Raw genomic sequence first — 12,373 nt, forward strand, 5'->3', positions numbered from 1 at the left:
CACGGGTTTGTACACCAGATTACTTACCGAGAGATTAGTTTTCTGAAACATCCTTGTCTATTTGCCTTCATAAATCAAACCATCGCTATGATTTCTTCCTATAAATATTTTTCAATTGCTTTAATTTATCTCCTTTGATTGATTCAACACTTCACCCAGTGTAAACACACAAGATGCTTTAATACAGCCTGAGGGCAGTGAAGTCCTCCACAACATGCCGCAGGCACGCAGGTAAGTTGCCAAGTGCGATAACTATGATACAGCACAATGAGGTGTTGAATATTCCCAACAACCATAAAAATATTTTCCATCTCTAATTACTCTCAGCTAGTCTGTGCCACCCTTACGCATTCAGAGCTGTTGTTTACTCCTGGCTATCTTCAGTTAAGGAATGAATATTTTAATTTGAGGTGCTATTTATCTACATTTAACTGCAGCACTTTGAAGCCCTGGACACCTACCAGTGTGGTTCTGTAGACCTCTGCACATGAAGCGAAAGGCCTGCATCCATGAACTTATGACAGAGCTGCACATTTAAATGCTTTCAGAATATGGTTATTGTTCCCATTAATCAAAGAGGATGAAATCTCAAATGGAGAGATGTAAACTGTATAATCTTAGCAAACACGTGAGGGAAAAAAATGAGAGGAAGAATTACCCTGTTGTATGACTGTTTCTCCTGCGATGTGTGTGACGGGGAACATGGCATCAAATATGTCACTGGAAAAAAACCCACAACATAATTAATGAATCAGACTTATTTCTTATCTAGCCAGCAGACCTACCTTCATCATTTCATTCAGCCTTCATTAACAGATTTTGCAGAAAAAGAAAAGGAAAATGTTAGTTGTTACTGGAAAATGAGCCCCTGCTTGGCAAGAAATCAAAACAACTAGTTAGGCACAAGCTGTGGTTTAAAACTAAGTGAGACTATGATTCAGAGCATGCTATTTTGAAAGGACTCCTGAATTATATGCATATAGGCCACTTCTTACAGCACTGCACAAACTAGCCAGCCTGAGCATTTCATTGTCTAAGCAGAGGGATTTGGGATTTTCAGCGGCAATCGGAATGTGTCACAGCAGTAATTGCTAGCTGCCTAAATGGGAGCTCTCCTCTTCTGAACATCTGGCCTCACACTTACAAGCAAAACCTGTTCCACAACACAGAGCACATTTGGAAAGGTAGATGGCTCTAAATTAATATGGCATGAGAGCTGGCAAGAGATTGTGCTCCATGCAGAAGAGGCCAAGCTCTGAAAATCTTAGTGAGTTACTCGTGAGAAGGAAATTTGACCAATGCTACAGAAACAACGAAGCTGCAGAAGAGCCTTGTGCTCATTAATCATCGCTGAATTACACACCTTACTGTGGTCTCCGGCATACTGTCACATATCCTTAAAAGGCCAGGCAGAGCAGTAAGGACGGGAACGCACCCTGCACCAACACTTTGGGCATCTTGCCCAAATCCAGTCCTTTGTTTATTGAGGGAGACAGCAGCCTCCATGGAGCCAGGGCTTCCTTTCCCCACATCAGATTTTGGGGAACTTATTTTCAGAAGCATGAACCACACCGAGACGGGCGCTCCCCACCTCTCTTCCCCTTCCTATGCATCAGTCTCAAGGGCTAAAGGAAACAGCTCCCCGACACAAACAAAAGGCAGCGAGGGGGAATTGTTAACTCGTCTCTTCCCTGGTCTGGTCTAGGAACAGTCCATCCAGGGACCACCAGTAAGAGAGGGGAGAGGAAACGCTTCACCCTGGAATGGAGCAAAGTCCTCACAATCATAATGGAGCACAAACAGTGAAGAAAACAAAAATTTTCATCAAAATAGCCAGAAGATCAGCAAACAACCCCATGCTAGATTTCAATGCCTTATATGGGAAATGCATATTGTAAAATCCCATTATTAGCTTATTTCCTGTTCAACTGTTTCAGAATTTACTCAGGCTCAGTTCTAGGAAATGTTTCACTCTGAAGTTCAAATTGGTCATGTCTTTCCTCTTCAACAGCCAGACTGTTTTTGCTCAGTATTGCAGCTCTGAATCAGCACCATTTGTAGGAGAAGTGGGAGACTTCAAACCAGGCTCCTCCCGCTGCTCACAGTACCTGCAAGGGATGCTTAGCCCAAGATCTATTTTACCCCTGTCGTTTCATTAGGCCCACCCTGTGCTATTCCTACTCACGTTCGGGAAATACCTCCACCATGGATAAAAAGCCTGCTCAGAGGCTCAAAGTTGAAACCTCTTTCTCACTTCATTCTGAGCACCAATGCCAAGATCTATAATAAATTATTCTGAAAAGTATATGACTGTATTCTTAAATCCACTAAGCTAATTTTTAATCATCCTAAATGGGTTCAGCATTTCTCCAGTTCAAGGGATTTCTCTGTTGGCAGAAAGCATCCACCTGGCGCAGGCTTAGGAACTGGTCTCTGGACCAACCCTCAGTGCCCTCCACCTATAACAAATGGGAGCTGAGGTTCAGATGGGGTGGGGGAAACTACTCCAATGGTAGGTCCTGAACTGGAACAGCCACTGAGGGCCCTTGAGTCCATGAGGCAAGTCGAGCTGTTCTTCAATAGCCCTGGAACCTGGAAATTCGGTATGAGAGGTTTCCTGTGGTTTCCCCTTGGCTGTGCCTGGGCACCTCCCCGAGCTTTAAGAACAGTCCTGCAGCCTGCAGATTTGCTGGAGGAAAACGCGCTCTGTGAGGCAGAGAAGAAAGTCTTCAATGCGATACATCCAAAAATAGGCACAGCACTGTGAATATCAATAACCAGCCCAAAATGTGACTGTTGAACAAACTTGGAAACCTTTTTTTAATAGAAATACAGAGGAAATAACTACCCACAGTTTCACCCTTTTGTTTTAAGGCTGTATTTTATTTATAACTTAACAATTGACTGTACAAACAGTGCCTAATAAATTATGTATAGCACTGCACCCTTCTCCAAAATGTTCCACACTTCGTTTCTACAACAGCTCCTAGTTTAATCAAAAAAGTCCTCTCTAAAACTCACAGACTAATACCTTCAGCTGATGAGGTGATGAACCCATCGTCTATTACCAGTTTTACAGTAATATTCTGCTGTGCAGCAGTGTAGCAGAAACACATATACCATGTGCTTCAGCAAAGTCTTAATCTTATTAGACCACGACTTAGATTTTTAAAGAGATCTTTGAAGGACGCATCATCAACCGTTAGTCTAAAATACCTATGAACACCCAGACATACAAGGCACCCAATGTCATGGTGATGTCAGTTTGCTTCTCCGGAGTGAAACAAGGGCTTATCTTTGATAAATAAATGTCAGTGACCAACAACATCGGGACTGTCACTGGAAACACCTCATCATGTTTCCTTTCTGCTAGGAAGTATTATTCTTAATTGATACACTTAGGATAAGATCTGCCACAGTGATTAATGAGGCAGAATGTTTCTGCTTTTGGATGCTCAATTTGAGATTCATTAAATAGAGTCAGATCTCAGACGATACGGATCAGCAGGCAGCCTCCAAGTTTCTCAACCTACAAGCCTGGCAACCAAGAACTGGGACATTCGGAATACCACCAAAACCCCACCCTTCTGAAAATCATCATCTCCTGAAGTACCAAATGCTTAAGGTCCCTGTATGAAATCTGGCTTTTGATTTAATTCAGACCAAGTGTAGAATCTGTATGGAAAATTTTCTTACTGCCTTTATTCTCAGTGACTGAAATAACCACAAAAATAACACAAGGATCAATATACCAAAACTTTGAAAATTTTGTCTTGACCCAAGCCAAAATGTGAAACTACAATAAACAGACATGTTTTCCTCCTCCCCAATAAACATCCAGTGCTCCATATTCACACATTTCAGCCATGTGTCCTCGGTTTGTACTATGCAGAGAAAACAAGCTTTAAATACTGAATAAGAAGCAGCACTTGCTAAAGGCATAAACAATATGGCCAAGGGCAAAAATATGTCTCATCGTTTTTTTCCTGTACCATGCACCTGTTCATAAGACATTCAAAATCACTCTCTGACCATCACAGTAAAGAAAAGCCCTTACAAATCCAGTGCTGCAACCATCTCACCACCACAGAAAGACTGTAGCTATGTTCTACAGCTCTGCAAAAGCAGCTAGTTGTATTTCTTGGGTTTGAAGCTTTTGTTAAGTCATTAGGGCCAAACACACACATATACACATTTCTAACAGCGGGAAGTTTTTTCAAGCACTAGCTTATTTTATTCCAGGATAAACAGAAAGCCAGAAAATCAGTAGTTAAGTCTTCACGAAATGTTGAACTACCATGATTTCATCTTCTGTCTGAGCTGCAGCCCCAAGAACACAGTAGCCTCTGTCTTCTGCCTCTGCACCAGCTATTTAGCTGTTGACACCAACTGCGCTAGCAACGCTGAGCACTGAGCTGATATGGAAACGGTTTGATTTCTTGCCAGGATTTTTATGATTGTGCTGTAAAAAAGAAGTGTTTGGAGGGATTTCCTTATTTTGTTGAAAACGTATCATTTGCTCTGTTTCCAGATGACTTATTTAGGTGATGGAAGAAGAAAACAGGGCACCAGTTCCAATATTTCAGCTGTTGTTTCATGAGATTGCAACCAAGACAGATGCACTGCCCCCAGTGTGGCACGGGCTCAGCATCAGGATTTGGAGGGCGCTTTCTCACCCCTCTCCAGAGCCAAAACTTTTGACTGGCTTTGCAATTTTTTCACAGCTTTCTTATCTAATTCCAGTGGATCTGTATCTGGTTTCTCCAGGCACTTGGAGTCGAACATTTGTTCCAATCAGAAGGGCAATTTTTGGCTTGGAAGTGTAGCTGCAGGCGGGAGTGTATGTACCTGAATATCTACATTTGGATCCAAAGGAGATGCTAGCAGGACATTACTAATGTTTTCCAGGGGGATTTCTGCACGTTTTAATCCTTTGTAACTTTTTGATAGTATTTAAAAATAAATTAGAAGAAAGGATTGTGAGCAGCACACAACATAGAGCGAGCAGTTAACTAGACCAAGAAAGTGAAACCAAGAAATGCGTTTAGACTTGAAATCTCTATCTGTTCAATCAAAAATACCATCTGTCTTCTTAGGGAATATCAAAATGTAAAGGGCTGTTTTAAAAAGGTCAAAGATATCAAAGGCTCAAAGCAAGTTTTAACACATAAAGTGTCTTCCATGAGTGTACAGGAGAATTGCAAACAAGTGCGATCAGCCCTGCAGTCAGGGGGGCTGATCCTCTGCTGTCACCTGTAACGGCTTCTGGCCACCTGTCCAGGCTGAGCCCATTCCCTTCTCAAAAGGAGAAAAGCAGGAACCCTCACTCGAATCAATGAGACTGCAGCTATGTGGACCAGCGAAGGTGTATCACAGTGACTGAAAAATAAATACGATGAAACACTTTGCTGATTTAATTCGGTAGCATTTTACAGCCCCCGTGTGCCAAGATGCAACGGCTGGGCTAAGAGGAAGCCAGCAGAGCGGGCAGGGCCAAGAGGTTCTTTTTCGCACATGAAAAAGTGAGTGATAAAAATAAATCATCTCATCTGCCTTTACACTGAGGCTGCTTGGAGTCATTGTAGAATATGAGATAGACAAAAAAAAAAAGGGGGGTACCGTGGTAATACAGCACTGGCAATGGGCAACTGAGAAGAAGCTTTTAAAACAAAGCGAGAGAAGGAGGATTCCAAGCACTTTCAGAACCAGACCATGGCAATGGCCAAAATAGGGAAACTATGTAGGACAATTTATCAGTTTCACAATCAGATTTCTTTCCAGCCCTTGCTGTGCTGAATGCATTGCAGGAAAGGAAAAATGGAAGAGACCAAACGTATGTGTGTTAGGCAAAAATGGAAAATCCTCGTTATACCTGCAGGTTATAATTTGTCGAGAGTTCAATCAGGACAATTTCATTGTGCAGGCAGTCTCAGAAAGCCATCAATGTGTGTGCTATGCAGTGTTTTCTTCCTTTGCTATCTCTCTAGCCAAACAAAGCAGCCCTGTAGTGTTGAGGGTAGCTCTAAAAGATATGTAGCTGCTCTGTCATAATTCAACAGAAGACACGCAACATTTTCTCGAAGTGAGGCTGCTCTTGCAGGAGGATTCCAGCATTTTAAACCCTTCCTACTTGCATACCTTTAAAGTTTAGTAAGCAGAGCTGATGGTAACTCCACTTTTCTTTAGCTGAAGCTCTTACTATTTGAAGATTTCTAAAGTTATGGGGGGTTTCTCTTCTTGTGTATGTCTAAGATTTTCTGATGATTCATCTCCTCAGAAGATAACTTTCTAGTAATTGTTCTAGCAACTGCTTCTCCTGCCCTGCACAGATGAAGAGCACAAAATTTAAACCAAGCTGGCTTCAGTTAACATCTTTGAGGCGAAGGAATAAATGCAGTACTTTACCACTGAATAAAACGGAAGGGCCCTCTGTGCCCTGTGTCAGTATAAGCTCTGATCCACGCTGCTTGCTCCTGGGAACGCTGCAAGTCCTTGCTGATGCACTGAGAAACTGAAACCACTGAGAAACTATTGCTGTTATTTACTGGCTACCGAGGATAAAATGCACCCAGGTGAAATAAAAGATTCCTTTCTACAGGTATTTAAAATTAACAGCCCTTATCTTGCAATCATTACAATCAAGTATGTGGTGCTGCAAGCATGTACCTAAGAAACCGAATCAGTACTGAAGCCTTAAAAACATTACCCGTTTGCTTCCGTTAATTCCTGTTCCTGTCAGGACAGCAACAAATTAATTATAGCAGCATAAAAAAGCTATTAACAATTTAGAATATTTAATTACTTCATTATAATGGCCAACATTTAGTTAGTACTACAATTAAGGCATGCATTAATTTTCTCTAATGACCACGTAAGTCTTTGAAATCGGACATGAGAAGATATTCTGAATGGCAGGTTAACATTAAAGTCCGTGTCTAATTCCATAACAATTAAGTCACAAGTTCATAGAACTGACAGACATGCGAAACAGAAAGAAATAAAAACCTGTCATCTATTTCTGTGAAGTATTTCCATTTTAACTGGTTTATGAAGTTCTTTTATAGGTTCATTAATTATTACACCAAATGAACTGAACACAACTTTATGAGCAGAGCATCAGTTCGTTTTACAGACTCTGTACCTCTACATGTCACTGGTTCACATCAGCTTCCTCCTGTTACCAATAGCTTTCGGAGGGAAGGAGGTCCTGCAGGGGTCTTCATCTGGAAAACCATCTGCCATGGCCTACTGCAGTACGAGGTAAAAAAGGGCGAAGCCTTGTGGCTCCAGAATGACACGGTCCAATCCCACACTTTACCCCACTGCTTTTGCCTTGGCCTCTTTCTTCCCATCCACCCCTCTGAAGCATCAGGTCATGAAGTCATGCTGCCAAGGTCTTGCTTGTACCATGCTTGGCCAAGAGGCAGGGCTCAGAGGAACTGTAACGCAGGTCCACCTCTTACTATCACTCTACCTAACCTTTCACAAGGCTCAGGGAAGACCCTTGCTTCCTTCAGCTAGTCCCAGTTCCAAACCCATCAGTCTGTTTGCTTAAGAAGCCCTGTGGCAAGGCACGTGATGGATGCTGGGAGGTAGAGGAGGACATGACACAATGTGCATGTTAAGCCACATACCACATTAAGTCTAACGACAGGCTGCAGCCGCACTGCATCCCTTCTAGCGGTCCCAGCTGAGCACAGGGCAGCTCTCCAGACACTTTCACGGCAGACCAGTTTCATAGGTTTTCACAGCTTGTAGTTCAACTGGTCTGTGTCAACAGTATAGCCAGTGGGCTGAAGGTATTGATTACTTCTCTCTGTTCAGCTCTTGTAAGACAGCCTGGAGTACCATGTCCAGTTTTGGGCTTCCCCACACAAGAAAGACACTGACACTGTGAAGCAAGTACACAGTGGCCACCAAAATAGTCCAGGGCCTGGAGCATACAGCAGATGGTGCAAGAACTGTGTTTATTCTCCTGTGAAAAGATGATCAGGGAGATCTTATTGCTGTCTACTTAACGTCTCCCATTAAGTGCTTAATGGGAGTGTAGAGAAGACAGAGAGAGGCTTTTCTTAGAGGTGCACAGCAGAAGGATGTTAGGGCAACAGACACAAATGAGAACAGATGAAATTACCACCTGATATATAGGAAAAAAAAAATCATTATGAGGGTGGTCAAACACTGGAAGAGGGGCCCATGGAAGGGGATTGTTTCCAAACTCAACTGGGCAAAGCTCTGGGTTAGAGCTGCCAACTCCGATTGGACCTGCTTTGAGCAGGAGGTCCAAGCAGGGACGTCTGGAAGCCCCTTCCACCTGCTGGGAACCCTGGGTTTGGCACCAAGCTTCTCCCAGTGGGAGAGATGAGGTGGTCCTGTACTCAGCCGCAGACACGGGGGAGGCAGGGAAGCGTGAGTCAGGAGGCCAGCTGGAGGAAATCCCATGCATAATGCACGGAAAATATGCTCTCTGCGCACTGATGTAGGAATATCTGCACCTTCTGCATGAGTAATTGCTACAAGACTGTATCCCACCTTCACATCAGTAATACCACTGCTCATCCACGAAGTCTGTGCATATCAAGAGGCCTTGATTAGAAACTGGGTAACATGGTCTTTTGGGGAAAAAAACCAGCTTGGTGAAACTGAATATTCCTGTGAAAAATGGCAGATGTCATTTCTCATTTAAAATGTTTTATGAGTTTCAAAACCATCTATGTGTCCTACTGTGATAACTTCAGAGGATCTACTTCTCACTATGAAATTACTTCAAAATTAAGTTTCTTAGTAAAAGGTTAAAACCAAAATCAGGCATTGTTGAAAATGGTATTTCAGTTCAACTTAATCATATTTGTTTGCCTGTTTTGTGTGCGAGCATTCTCCGGATTTTCATCTTGGAACTAAGATTCAAGATGGGGAAAAAATTTGAATGCCAAAAGAAAAACAAACAAGAAGAACACTCCAGAGAAACTTGGGTCAATAAAATACACTTCCTGCTTGGTTACAATGTACAAATATATCTATACACACATACAGAAACACACATACTAAACTACACAGGCGTCTTTCTGTTTTAGTAGGTCCTGGACAGTGATTAGGAACTCTCTCTCCTCAGCCAGCAGGTACCAGACAGCAGCGTAGAGACATTTATGGAGGTTATTTACTATAAGAATAAAGCATGAAATGCTTCAGTAAATGCTGAAGCTTTTACTTCCAGAAAGCTCCAAAAACTCCCTGATTAGAAATGCAAAGCGCACCGTAACAAAGTCAAAGGCGTTATTTGTACGTGATGCCATTGCAGAAGTGACCTGGGGAGATGCTCAGCACAAGGACAAACCAGGTACTGCAGACAACAGGGGCCAAATTCATCCCTGGCGTCACCGCAGCAAGGTCAGTGTATTTGAGCTAAAGGATGGCCCTTTAAGTCACAGATGAGTATATACTGTTTACATTTTCTGCATAATTAATTACATGTCTCTTTCGCGAACATTCTAGAACAGCAACGTTGGATACTAAAAAAAAATGAGTGTATTAACTAAATAGCTGAAAGAAAATTGCTTCTAATGCAACAGAAACACACCACCACAAGAATAACTACCATCCTCCAAATAAATTTCTGTTGTTATTAACACGAAGCAAATTCCAGCAATGATAAAGGGTGACCATAGCAAAGTTCCCATATTTGAACAATTTATTCCTTCTGGTACTTTTAAATCTCTTCACTCTTTAATTTCAAGCTCCCTCTTCTGGACTATCCCAATGAAGCTGGAGAGTCACTACGCGCTGCTCCTCATCCTTACTTCAGCATTCAGGTAATGCAGCTGAAGAAGCCCTTGGCACATGGCACTGACACAGATCACTCACCAGCATGGCCCAATTTCACGGTCACTACAGCTGAAGTTCTTTGAAGATACATTAGTATATGCTGAGATTTAAAGAGCTCCCAAAGGTCTGCAGTTACAAATGCACTATTATGTGCCTTTTTGGAGCAGATGATGTAGATGTCCCTCAACATAGGGAGGACATGGACATTACAGCCCTAGGGATATCCCTGTGTAGGGATATAGGACGTTATACTAAATACTGAAGTATGATAAACTGCATTTCACATGTCCATGAGTAGATATGAAAGAAAACACACTATGTACGTGACCTTATTGTTCACATCATGCAGTGAAGAGAAATGCCTCCTCCACTACAGCGCTTTTTGTTTTGCCTTTGAGATTGAAATGGAGGACACGCTTTCATGAAAAATAAATTACACATATGTGTTTTCTTGCATCCCTATGATTAGTAAACTGTTGACAGAGAAAGATTCATTCTCATACTTCATCCAATTTTCCTATTCAGAGCATACCTACAGACAAACTGTTGTGGTTGCAGGAGCTTGGACATGAACACAATATTAATCTATTTTCATTCTTTTCCTTTTTTTAACCTTTTTTTTTTTGCACTCTGTGCAAGAATCACTTCTAACAGTTTTCTATAAATATGGAAATATTAGGTTGCAGTTGATAATTGCGATTGTTCCTTCTAATCATATTCTTACTGCTCCTACACGCTATTTTTATGACTACAGCCTCTGCACCTAGAAGAAAGGCTTGAGTGCCACAAGACAGCACCTGTGCCTGGCAACTCTATCAGCACAAAAACAGGCGAAAGATAAGAATTACCAGGCATTAGAGGAAAATCTTTTCCTTTCCATGCCGGGTGGCCCTTGCCATTAACATACAAATCAGGACACTGCCAGAAAGCTAAAGATGCTAACGCTAAATGACAAAACAGTCAATATAAATGCAGTTAGAGGGTTTTTTTTTATCATGTTCATATAAAATGATAGTGTTTGTCTGTTTTGTACATCAAAAAAATGCACACATCTAGGAAAATCCTAGAGAAGTTTTGGTAATACGTGTATCAATACCTAGTTTCTCTGGAAAAGATGGGAAGCAATTAAAGACCGAAGCCAAGGCTCTGCCGAGTTGTAGCTCCCGAGTGCCGGCTGCGAGTCAGGGGAACGCGTGCTGCAACTCATCAAGCAGTGTTTGACATGCGTCTCCTCCGGCTGACAAGCACAGAACGGCTGCAGCCATCTCCCACATCTTGCTTAATTAATTTCCACCCTTGTTGTGTGCTCCCACACCTGGAGATATCAAACAGCTGTGTATATAAAAACATCTCAACCTCTGTTAGCGGAGAGGATTCAATTCCGTTTATAATGGCATCAGTAAACGAAATCATTATAAAATCGCTGATAAAGAATGAGTCAGAAAAGTGTGTCAGAAAGGGTTTTTTTAAAGTGTGTAAATCTAGCATTAAATAGCTGATGAATAAAATCCATAGCTGACACAAAACCACATGTCCACAAGCACTTGCTTCTCTATTTGCATATCTATTATAGCTTACAGACATGTGCAAACTCATACACCCACACGTTTTCCTTATGTTTTCCCTCAGTTTATCATTACTCCCCTTCATCTCTGATTCACAGCATTTCTGAGATAGAATCTTTTACAATAAAATGAACTAGAGATAAAATTTCCCTAGACAATAAATACTTCTTTTGTAGGAGCGTTTCAGTGAACTGTCGCAATTAAGCGGCCTCATTTTCTTACAGCTCTGCTAGTTCAAAGGGGGAGAAAAGAGAGATCGATCAGATAGACGATAGGTGCATTTTTTCTGAAGTGATCTGTACTTGCAGCGTCCTGAAGGACAGGGAGCTCTTTAAGCACAAAGAGCTGTTTGAATCTATAGATGCACAAAACCTAAGGGTGCGCGTTCATACCCATATAAACAAACTCCGATGCGGTTCCACTACTTTGTTCCATCTTTCGCAGCGATTTTCTTCCCAAGTCTTCACCAGCCACTCAAATGATCATCAAAGCCATCCTGAAGACACCCAGCAACATCACTGGCAGCAACACCTGCTACTCTGACCCTCGCAGCAGTTGGCTGTTTCCACAACCTGCCTAGCGAACGCGGCACGCATCTCTCTCTGCTGCGTTCTGCTGCGACCATGAACAAAACCAAGAGCACCCAGCCATAAACTCTGCACTGTACGGTGCACGGCTCTACTTACATCTTTGCACTTTCTTAGCAAACCTGGAAATCTCAGCTCTGCTGGGCTTTCATTAGCACTGTGGGGCTGGGATCGGGGAACCAGCAGTGTTGATTATGCCTTCCTGCATATCTGCAGGACATTTTTTAAATGCCTGGTTGAAAGGGAACATGAAGAATTCGTCGGGCAGGCTGGTGGATCAGTATTAACACAGATGTTTGCGGTCACTCTTAGTCCAAACCTTTAAACACCTTTTGCTTGGCTCTGCTAATTCCGTGTTTGCCTTCATGCCAGCATCATTTTTAAGCAATTTCTCAGCAG

General features: G+C 42.2%; 1 protein-coding gene across 1 annotated transcript in view; it reads right to left on the bottom strand.

Annotated features, from left to right (window-relative positions):
- Nucleotides 1-12,373, bottom strand: part of PRKAR1B (protein kinase, cAMP-dependent, regulatory, type I, beta) — a 92,994-nt gene that overhangs the window by 38,964 nt on the left and 41,657 nt on the right. The window contains exon 4 of the mRNA XM_010143743.1: nucleotides 659-720. Within this exon, the coding sequence (XP_010142045.1) occupies nucleotides 659-720 (62 nt within the window). The remainder of the gene's footprint in view (nucleotides 1-658; nucleotides 721-12,373) is intronic.

The sequence above is a fragment of the Buceros rhinoceros genome, unplaced genomic scaffold, assembly GCF_000710305.1.
Source record: "Buceros rhinoceros silvestris isolate BGI_N320 unplaced genomic scaffold, ASM71030v1 scaffold17729, whole genome shotgun sequence".
Taxonomy (NCBI): Eukaryota; Metazoa; Chordata; class Aves; order Bucerotiformes; family Bucerotidae; genus Buceros; species Buceros rhinoceros.